The sequence below is a fragment of the Diadema antillarum genome, unplaced genomic scaffold (assembly GCF_040938485.1).
Source record: "Diadema antillarum isolate AM-2024a unplaced genomic scaffold, OU_Dant_1.0 seq00001356_RagTag, whole genome shotgun sequence".
NCBI lineage: Eukaryota > Metazoa > Echinodermata > Echinoidea > Diadematoida > Diadematidae > Diadema > Diadema antillarum.
Window position 1 is genome coordinate 160,745 of NW_027272120.1, and position 11,801 is coordinate 172,545.

The 11,801-nt window shown below is 40.1% G+C and overlaps 1 protein-coding gene across 1 annotated transcript; it reads right to left on the minus strand.

Annotated features, from left to right (window-relative positions):
* Positions 1-656: 656 nt before the first annotated feature.
* On the minus strand, positions 657-11,267 carry LOC139708617 (uncharacterized). The gene is made up of 4 exons (XM_071620559.1): positions 10,959-11,267; positions 5,141-5,565; positions 3,421-3,479; positions 657-3,032 (listed from the first exon to the last, which is right to left on the minus strand). Exons 2-4 carry the CDS (start codon positions 5,547-5,549, stop codon positions 1,929-1,931), a joined length of 1,572 nt encoding a protein of 523 aa, XP_071476660.1. The 5' UTR covers positions 5,550-5,565; positions 10,959-11,267; the 3' UTR covers positions 657-1,928.
* Positions 11,268-11,801: the final 534 nt, after the last annotated feature.

Here is an 11,801-nt window from a genome sequence, read left to right on the forward strand (position 1 = left end):
AATTCACTTTTTCTTCCCGAATGAAATTCTTTTCATGTCAACAGGTTCTGACACTTTCAAAAATTTGAGAGGTACATGTACGATGTATGTTTGAATTTCATGTTCTCAATGAAATATTGTTGAACAGCACCTGCCCACATATCAGGTTATCCTATGATGATAGAAAATGTACAGAAGCATACACCATATAATGTTTTGGTGCAATGTATGAGGAGTGGTACCTCATTAGTCAATGCATTCAAGTTATTACTCAGTGTCGAATTCTGAAGGAAAGAAAAATCACCTTCACACATCTTTTTCCCGAGTCAAAGTATAAGATATGAACAAATGTGGCAATTCTGTCAATATAACATTCTTTCAACCTGTGCCACTGAATTACAAGGCCAAATGGGAAAAGTATTTGTACTGCATTACAGAGGAACCCATGAAAGCAGACTTATACTTCACATTAAAAAATGACATTCAATATGAATAGCAAGCACTTTCAGGGGGGAATTTTGTTGCATCGGGATTCCTTACATCTTTTTAATAGCACAATAGCATGCTGAATACTTTTATTCCATACAAAAATGGTTTGTACTACCATTCAAAACATCGTGACGCCTACATTTAGTACAGCAGGAAGAAATATCTTTTCAAAGGAGTACAGTCCGCAATTTACATTATTGTCAGTGGGAGAAGATTTATGTTCTACATACCTTTTTTTTCCAGTATTACTTTCTTTCTCAAGCTTGAAAGAAACAATAAATAAATTTCATCTTCGATTACTCGTTCTGAAGAACCTCCGACAAAGATCAGAAGATCACTGATTTTGGTATTTGTCTTCGTTCAATTCCTCTTTTGATTTAAGTGCACATTCTAAATGAATCCTGGAAATTAATAAAAAAATGATAATAACACACAACAACAAACAGTTATCACACTGAATACAATTTAGTACGTCACATTTGCTGTACTGATGCTAGAACCATCTTACATTAATATCTTGACACGAGAACAAGCAACTTTTGATTTGACTGACTGCCTCAGGATTAAAAAAAAAAAAGGTAGCATCTTGTAGAAACAAGATGTTATACATACGTGGGTCAGATTCCTATTGCACAAACACTTTTGTGCCTTCTTAGCATTGGCCATCTTGGCATATTTCAGGTTTGTCACTGCTGTCATCTCCTGGAATAGGGTTATCGTCAATGAATGTACACACATGAGAAAGATAAATATGACACATCACAATTCCACACTGACACAAAAACTTCAAAACAGAGTGTTCCTTGGCATACTCTTTGTCCTGCGCAACACTAGCCTTTGTCAAAGGCACTTTCACCGTAGTATCTGCAAGAGAAGTGAGCAGTAGGTCTCATGTAAGACAGCATCACGCCATCAGTGAAAGGACGTTTTGAGAACCATCAGCATTTCTGAACTTATGCCTTTGAATATTTTAGTTTGCTACCAGCATTCAGTAGTAAAGACCACAACCAATCAGTGAAGCTCTATTCCAAGAAGCTTATGACAACCAATTGGAAAATCTAACAATTCCATTAGCTGAATTGCAGAACTGCAGTATTCAATGATTAAATTGTTCAGTAGGTGTTGTGTGCAAATTAAGCTTCCTGCCATCTCATGAATAATAATCACATTTGCCGATCTCAGAAGGCTTTTGCATGAGGCATTTGGCTCCTGCTCACTTCGCTTGTAATTGTCAGCACTAACACAGGTGCGAGGGCCTTTGAAATACGCTACTGCAAAACAGGCTAAAACATACACAAGGATAAGGCAACAGCAATTCTTGGATGATAACAGTTGGACCACAGCACTAGTAATAGACAAATGTGAGCAACTAACTCACCCCAATACTAGATAGCTTTAGGCTGGAGGTACCTATGGGAAAATGACATTCAGGACTAAAAATGGGAACACTGGAAGCAGAGTCACTGCTTGGGACTTGATGTGCTGGAATTTGCAGAGACTGAGACTCCAGATGACTGCATGGCATTCTCAGCACTAGTTCTTTGGGTGCTGGTCTCTTGGGATCCCACAGGACCAGGGTTCATGAATGTCGATGATGTCGAACCCTCCACAAATGACAGGGGCAAGTTGCTGAGAGTAAATGCGCCACTGTCAATGGCAGGTGATGTCCTTGACGTGGACTCGAAGGATGACATGTCAACCATATTTGCAGGATTCTTGTCCACCATTGCCTTAAGGCCGTCCATAACTTTCTTTGCCTCAGGAGTGCCAAATGCATTGGGCTGGATTTTGGAGAAGTGGGTAACAGTATGGTACATTACATGTGCTTGGCGATGCAAGTCACTCAGCTGCTTCTGCAGCTTTGTGTTTTGTTCCATGAGGGAGGCCGTTTGCATCGTAAGATCCAGCAGGCCACACTGACGCAAGGCGGTAAAAGTGCGATGGAATCGCTTTCGCTTGCGATCTGTTTGTGCTGGGCGCTTCAGTGCGACTGAACTGAATTCGGAGTTGGTTTCGTCTGCTGCATTTTGGGTTTCGGGTGACATGGCTGCTCGCTTGGTCTGGTAGTAGTGTCTTGCTATTGACCAAGGAATATGCCTCTTGCGGTTCCCACTGCTACCGCTAGACATGCTTTCCTGTTTACTCTCGTCTGACACCTTGTTCCCCTGGCTGTTATACATGGTGGAGACTCCAGTACTGCTGTTGGTCACCCCACTCTGCAGCAATTGGGGGCGCGATGGGCCCGGCAACTCGAGGTCGCACTGGACCGAAGATGGGTAGTTAGCCCCAATGCCGGAGGAATCCGACGTAGACTCGAGCTTCATGGCATTGGCGGAAGTGCTTATTACCGTTCTCATATCCATGTTTCCAGAACTTGAGTCGGAGCCGGAGTCAGTGCCAGTGTTCCTGGCCTTGTTTCGTATTTGTCTCCTCTGGTTGGCATCCACTAGCACTTTGTCAAAGGTTGCCTGGGTGATCTTTTTCTGCTTCTCCTGATCACTGTTCATCCCACTGGAACTATGCCCAGTCAACGCACTTCCATTGGATTCATCCTTTGGTGATGTCTGGAAATGAAAAGTACAAGCAATTGGATAAGAAAATGGGGTACCTTGTAATCTGAAATGGCGAAGAAATTCACAGCAATAGATTTATCGTAGATTCTACTAAGGGTTGTAATACTTGAGTATAGAGTTCAAGCTCTGTGGAATGCATAATTCGCATCTTGAATACGGTAATGAATTTGGAAATTAGTGGCAAGACTTCGATGAACAAAGCGAGTTTAAGAATTCCACTGTACTATAGCAATTGTGAGTAGACGGCACATTATTTAAAAGAAAGCACTTATTCACACTTATTCATACTGTGACTAGAAATTATCACCAGTCAACAATCAGTTAAGTATGAATGAATGGTCTTCTGAACAGACCACCCTAAAATCTCTTTCTCACTTACTGTAGAGCAATTAGCAGAACCAGATGAGGATGTTTCAGACATATCTGAGACGCAGCTATCTGTAAATTTGGAAATACAAACAAATTTAATCATCAACATGATGGGACTCACTATGATATGCGTCGTAAATGTACATATAGTTCAAAGAAAGCAACTACTGATGTGCAGATACTGAAAAAGGAGCACACAAATATCTGTAGAATAGCATAATATTTCCTCATCACATGAGATTTTTGCAGGCAAAGTATTGTATGCCAAAGTATGCCAACATTGATGACAAAACAATGTCACATCATACAATATAGACGCTGCAGCATGACACATGTGGATTGCTGCCAGTCAAAAAAAAAAAAAAAAAAAAAAAAAAAAATCATCATTGCTGTCTGTTTGGAGGTCTCTTTCTTGTAAAATACAGGTTACTACAGAGCTTTGCAAGCTTTCTTGAGATTTGCTACAACCTCTCACCTTTCTTCACAATATCCTTTTCAGATTAAGCAGAAAACATAAAAAATCCTCCAATCAATTTACTTTAATTCTAGACTTTGAACTAATGCAAGCATACATTAAGAACAGAGAAATAGTGAAGGTCCCTCAATAAACAATATAACTAATGGGCAAGGAATTGCCATCTAAACATTACAACTTAAAACTGTATAGGATAGTAATCTGCCTGACTTAGTACTTTCTGAGCATAGTGTGAGCCACATTCTCTGCACATACATAGTGTATTCAATAATTCAACTAAAAAAACCACAAACTAAATAACAGACCAGTTTTGTTATGGAGAAAGCTGGCAGCCTACTATTGACACCACACTACAGTTTATATTCTCCTGCATTCACCCTTGTGCACCCAAAATTGTACTACATTGGTCACCCCTGCTATCCCCTAAGTAAATCTGCACTGTGCTTCCACCGTGCAATTGTTGCCTCCACATGTTTCTTGAGGCAAGATCAAGTCTCCTATTTGGAGACAAAAAGTGGGTTGTTATTCATTGATTGAGCTGGCTCTTTCTTCCGCGCGCCACATCCGTCTTCAAAAAGGTCTTCATCTACTTGCATTTCACTCAGCTCTGCTAAAAAGAAGAAAATATCTTTTGTTAGCATGGGATAGAAAGGTGATCACAGTATCAATTTCGAAAATAGCAACACAAGGATGAACACAAATGTAAACTGCCAACAAAACTGGGAAAATCTATCAGAGAAGAACTACGCATGCCTACACCTTTAATGCAGTGACTTTTGAGCTTAAGATATCAAACTACTGCATATTTTGATCGCAAAAATAACAGGTTAGTTTTTAAACATGAATAGCTGAAACCAATCGCGAGCATTCATGGGAAACTTAAAGTAAACAGAAAGAGTGTCAGTGAAGTTAAAACAGATAGAATTTCAGCCTGAAACACAGCTCACTTTATTTGGTGCTTTATGCTCATCTTGATTTTTGGCGATTTAGATTACAGTGCACTCCCGTTATAACAAACACGGTTATAACAAAATTCCGGTTACAATGAAGTAAAAATTCTGGCCGCAACATTATCCACTCTTTGTATTCTTATTGTTTATTCGGTCGCAACAAAATTTCGATATTACGAAAGAAAACTGCCGGTCCCGAGGTCTTCGTTATAACAGGAGTCCACTGTACATGTACATACGAGGGCATTCTTTCACCCAAACAATAACTGTGCCACAGACCCTTTGTTATTGCTACATCAACTCACCTCTCCAGAGGACATCAGGTGACCTAGAGTCACCGAGTGACGAATCACAGGAGGGACTCGCGGCTGGCATTGGATTCATCCCATCTTCTGCTATCAGTATATCAGATGGGCTAGCCCCAGAGGTGGATTGTCCTGCCAACAGCAGGTCTTCACCCTGACCCTCCGGCTCTGACAAGGCACCAGGGAAAGGGTCGAAAAGAGTACTGGAGGGTTCTGTCTCATATCTGGGCGTGGTCTGGGTGCGAGGATGGCCCCCTCTCTCCATCAGAGTCCTCTCCCCAGCGTCTGGTGTTGCGTTCTCTCGCATCTTGTCTGAATTGTCATGGGGCAGTTCATCCCAGCTTACGGCTTCAAAATCTTCAATAGGTGGTGGTTGACTTGATGATGGCTGTGGTGTGCGAGATGCCATTTCATCATCTACACATCTGAGAGAAAACAAAATGCACATTGGCATTTTAGAAGTGTAAAGTGCCAAATGGTCCCAAGTTTATATTCCACGGAACGTACAACATGTAAGCCTTGTTCAGAAGCAAAAATTTGTGTTCAAAAAGTCATATTGCAGAAGCAAACTTGATTTATATGATAAAAATTTGATAAATTATTTGGATAAATTCAATTTCACAAATGTGTGTATGTTAGCAATACTCTGGGGTGTGAGAGTACTGGCAAAAAAAAACACAACACAATATGAAAATACCTGAAACCTATTATACGAAAAAAAAAAGTCCGAAGTGCATTCAAACTGTGGACATCTCAATGAATTTGAATTTGAATTGCCAAAAAGTCTGAAAAGTGGGTTTCGGGCAGAGTAAAACAAATCTGAGATAAGATTAAACCCTGAGTCCTCACATTGTCACACTGTCATCCGAAGCATACTGTACAACTTGTACATGTAGTGTAGACAAGAACTTTCAGGTTCATTTGAATTTTGTGAATCTTGGCTCTTGCGAAATTCACGAAATAAAAATGTGTGTAAAAAATTCTGGTTCTACAGTACACTATACATGGACTTTCAAGTTTTTCATCACATTAGAAGATTTATCAATTCACATGAAGTATGTCTACAGCTTTTACAAAGAAATGAAAGAATTGATAGACACTCACTCCAATTTAAACTTAGATTCAATCTGCTTAAAAAAAAAAATTTCCATACAAATATCCTAATCAGTGGCGGAGCCAGGGGGTAGCGCACTGGGCGCCCCCCTTTATTTTTTTGTTAAAACAAAAGAAATAAATGGGAAAAAAAATGGAGGGGGGAGTGCGTGTGCCCCCCCCCCCCCCTTATGGGATTCCAGGGGCCGTATTCTGAGAGCTAATTAAGTGTCTGATTAGCACTTAATTACCGAATTGGTATTCTGAGAGCATGATTAAGTAGGGGGTATATTAACTACCATAGCAACAAGCGTTTTGGCGGGAAGGACCTACGCGTTTGCGCGTATCAATGCGCGTGCACCTCTGAGAGGACTTAATCACAGAGTTAATTACGAATCGGTATTCTGAGGGTGTGATTAAGTATGAAAGTTAATGGAAAACTTAATGATACCAAAGAGTGTCATTAACTACTCCGATATCACGCGTTACATCGTGTTTTCTCTACCACAACGATGCCTACCGTCTTCGGTAACCGAGGAGCAGTTGAATCTTGTTATCATGGTATCCGTAGAATTCAGAGAAAAAAAGAAATACCACTAGCCGATCTTCGAAGAATTTTGTCATTTTATTTGAGCAAAGAGGTTGAGACCTTCGCGTGCGTAGGTGAGGGGTTGTAATCAAATATCGGAGTGTGCGCACGGAGCTCTTGGGCTGTAATTACAGGGGCGTGCAGGAGCGCGCATTGAGGGCATATTTGCGCGTGTAATCATCATTTTGGCTTCTAACAACTCGTCTGATTGGATGGAATAACAATTAGATGGGAGGGACCTAAGATAATTACAGGGGACTTAATCATACTTTAATTACGTCCTCAGAATACCGATTTTGCCCATGATTAAGGGCCTATTAACTTCACGACTTAATCACGAAGTTAATTACAGACTTAATTACGACCTCAGAATACCACCCCTGGATCTGCACCTGATAATGAGATGGCAGTGACACTACACTTTCTAGTTCCAAAATACAATACAGTAATTTCAGCAAGCCACTGGCATTACAAAATTGTAGGAGCCTAAGTCACTTGAAAATTACTAGTTACTTAGGCCTACACTGTATCTGTAGATTTCAAATCAGCCATTTTCAATGTGCAAAGAGAAATACTGTGAAAATGGAATTTTTCAGTGTTGAAATTTTCGTGCATTTCGCGCAACGAGAAACCAGCGCGAAAAATAAAAGCACATGAATGATTTTGCTTGCCATATGTTCCAGTACAACCAGTTGTAGTTGATGTCTTGATTCCACAGAATTCAAAACAAGTGAAATTCATCTTACCCAGCTGAGCGTGAAAAATTACACGCACGAAACTATCAACCTTTACAGTACCATGAGGCAACACCAGTATCCTATATGAAGCAAAGAAACTAGAAAAAACAAACTGACAAAAAAGAAGAAATAAAAAACCCCTACATGTACCGCACATCAACTGCTGCACAGAGTCAACTGAAATGGTTTCCTCTTTTCAATGCAATCACTACACATGTACTATCATGTGCCATAAACCGCTCATGGCCACTTGACTGACAAAGGATTGGTCTTTGACCCTCTCAGACACAAAGTTGTTTTTCTTGTTTTGGATCAAGGCATGTCTGTTCACAAGTTGAATATCTGCACCAACACTTCACAATTATCTTATCAATTTGTTTGGCAACACATGATTTGGAAAAAGAAAAAAAGCTTTCATATCTTGGAGGCATCATTTGTGATAATTCAGTGCACACAAGTCATTGTGCAAAATATTGTACATGTATCTTGGATTGTCTACTCTGCTGTCTACCCAGCGAAACCCCTGTTGGTGTATGGAAGTACTGTACAATGGTATCTTCTTGCCAACCTGGCTTGGGTGTTACATTCACTGCTCATATCTGTGAACATTTTGGTTTATAAACTAAATTTAAAAGTAGATCTACACAAACAGGTAAGCCAATCAATAGTGGGTACCGGGTACCAAAGTATGCACAGTGCAGTGTATCATTTAGGTCACATTAATTCATATTAAGAGTATAAAGTTACATTGTACTTCCTTAGTATTTGGTGAGCTACACCTGTATATTTTTATTCATTTATTTTATTTTTGTAGAGATACCAAGTTTTTCAACTGGCTGGGAGTGAGAAATTGTGATTTTAAGCAGAAGAATGAAGGGGCAGGGTGGAGCGGATGCCCCCACCACTGTATTGAGCTTTTTTATCTTGAAAATAGAAATTGTACAATTTGGTGCACACTTTCGTGTATTACTTGCATACTGTAATTCTCATCTATTTGTTATGAAAGATGGTCCTCCAAGACATCATTTGAACATTTTTTTTGCCCAAATCTTGGTCTATATGGTGAATGGGTCTAGAATGACTGACTAACATGACTTAGTAGATGTAGATGACTGACACGACTTAGTAGACTTGTAGAGACCTCTTTGGATTATCTATTCAGAAATGAAATAAAAAAACAAATCCCTACAGGCCACAGTCATGTGTACCTGGTATACTCTAGTCAACAAAAAGAAGAAGACTACATTGTAAGTTTACCTAACTCACCCAGCAGGCTTCTCAGCCAACGTTTGTCTGTAACTGCAGCATTTCTTTCCTTCTTTTTTATCTATTTATTAATTAATTAATCAATTTATTTATTTATTCATTTTATTTTTATTTTTACTTTTATTTACTTCATTTTTATATATTTTTTATTTTATTTTATTTTATTTCATTTTATTATTATTATTATTATTTTTTTTTTTTGGGGGGGGGGGGGGGGGGGGAGGAGGAGGCATGAGAAAATGATTACTGGGCAACCGAGTGTGAGATGGGTTGATATGGAGGGGGGGGGGGGGGGGGGTGAGAATCACACGCCATACATGCTGTAGGTGCGAGACATGGTACAATGTAGGTCTGTTTTTGTTGAATCATAAAAACAACAACCAAACAAACCAAGGAAAGATTCTTATTTTTCATGGTTGAGGCGAGGATTCAGCTTCTAACTTTTTGCGAGATACTTAGAAACCACTCAATGTCATGTTAAAGAGCATACACTTCTATGAGGAATTCAAAGTTTAGTTGATGAAAATCTGTTTTGAAATGGCCGAGATATCCAAAACAAAGTAAAACAAAGTGGTCCTCATAAAAGGTTGGTCTCATCTTTTGTCAGGATTGCTTTTTGGATATTTCAGCCACTTCAAAGCCAAATTTCATCAAATAAACTTTGAATTGCTCTTAGAATTATATGCTCTTTCATGTTTTATGAGGTTTTTAATTACCTGTACCTCAAAGAATATAATCATTGAATATAACATTGACAACCTGAAGCCCCCACCTACAGTGTAAACCAAAACTGTACCATCCCTTTAATTTGTAGTTTCACTGTAATTCCCTGACAAAGCTCCCTCTCTCTCTCAAAAAAAGCTATCTGTACAGGTTATCCCATCTAAACCTCATGTGGCATAAAATTGTACGCAGTGTAGTACCTGGATGCAGGACAGATTTTGGCAGAGCAATGACAAAGACAAACATTGAAACAAACCAATGTCCCAGTAAAAATTTCACAATTTGTATCAAAGTACATCAAGTGAACTGAACTAGTGGTTTGTAGAAAGAGCTAAAAACAAAACAAAACAAAACAAAACAGAAAACTTCTAAACATTTGAATGGCAGTAAAATCAATTTAAGCCTAAATTTAAATCACCACATGGTGCATGGTTGCCATGGGAACTGATTAAAAGCTGATGGAAATGCTGGTGATCAATCAATTTTGTCACTGTGCCATGTGTTTCTATACCTACAACTATACAGTGTTCGTTGTACACTTTACCAATCATGTTGGAGGTAAAGCCAAAAGGTGCAGACAAATTATTCGAATATTGTATACCATTTCAGTATTCTATAAAGAAATTCATTCTACTGCAGTAGACGGGATACAAGCGCGTGACGTCGATTCCGCTGGATGAGAAACACATTATCTATCTTCCCTTCTTCCAGATGTAATCTATATTGTATGTCGAGGTAATGAGAGAAGCCACAAACAATTTAAAGCACGCGACGACACACGCGCGAGCAGAAATGCGCCAGCGAACCTCCGCGAAATCGACGAGACTGTGGAGCCAAGGCGCCGTGTCTCGTGTACCGTAACGTGACAATTCCGCGAGTGCGAGGTCGCCTGACTTGCAATGATCGGACGCGCTAGGCATACTTGCAGCATGTATAGCAGCTGCAGACTACTGGCCAGCTAGGCTAGCTAGCTGCACTGCATGCATAAAAAGCGGCCAGCCAGGCTCCTCGATTGGCCAGGCCAGGCCAGGGTTTACTGAATTTATTTATATATATCAGACGTCTAGAATAGCTACTCAGTACGTAATGATAGAAAAGCCACTAAACACGACCGAATGCTCCGAACACATCACTGGGCCAATCTAGTAGTCTATACAGGATATTTCTAAGATCTTTAAGCACCAAGACATCTCTCACTTTCAGTGTCACAACCAAGTCGACAGTATGGTTACTAGATCGAAGTAACATTAACAAAAGATCTAACTCAACTGGTTAACGTTACTACAAGCAGACTAGAAAGTAAAACAATTCAATTTAAATTTACTACTAGAACACTTGAACCAACAGTAGACTCTAGTAGATTCTAACTTTTGAACTAGTAACAGTTTATACCGACTAACATTAGTCTTACCTGCCATCGCCTGCAGGAATAGGATCCACGACCACATGCGTTATTTATCCTGACTATCCACCATGGTCAATGTCGCTGCATAAGTTGGTTGTTAAACAGGCAAAATGTAGTGTATTTAGACTACTGATTTCCAGGCAGTCAATTAACAGCTGATTAACCCATCACGGCCGACCACAAAAGGCAAAGCCAGGAGCCGCATGCGACAAAGTAGGCTACTTCGTCTCTCAATCACTGCACTGTCACCGAGTGGGTGTCAGTCGGTAGTAAAAACGGTTGCACACTGCACTGGTTATTCCGTTGTCGTGGTTGTAGACTTGTATCTGTAGACTTTCTATGTCCTAGTCGTAGGGTTTTGAGCATAAAAATCAGATCACTGCTGCACCGTTCTATAGTCAGCAGAAATTATGCTGGAGGTGATGAAAAACGGGGCCTGCTTCTCCGTACGAGCTTTCCTGATCTAACGTGAGAGGCTCTTGTCTCTTGTCCAAGGCAACCAAGCACCACAGCACAGCAGAGCGAGCGGCAGTACGGCAATAAATTTCAATGGCTCACACACAGTTCACCAGAAATCGTATCCGTCCTGAACAATGTGGCAAATGCATGAATTACGAAACAGGTCCTCTCGAAAAGCGGCACCAAACACGAGTATGCTTAAAATTAAATCTACCATAGTATGACCGTTTATCATGCATATGCATTCGTATTGGGTTTCCTTGGGCAGCCCTGCACGCGTGTGAATAAGGATGTGTAGGTTCCTACATGTACGTCCAGTTACCGACCTCGTGCAGAGACACATTCTTTGAGCGTACAGCACGATTTTGCAGGGCGATGACAATGCGCCCC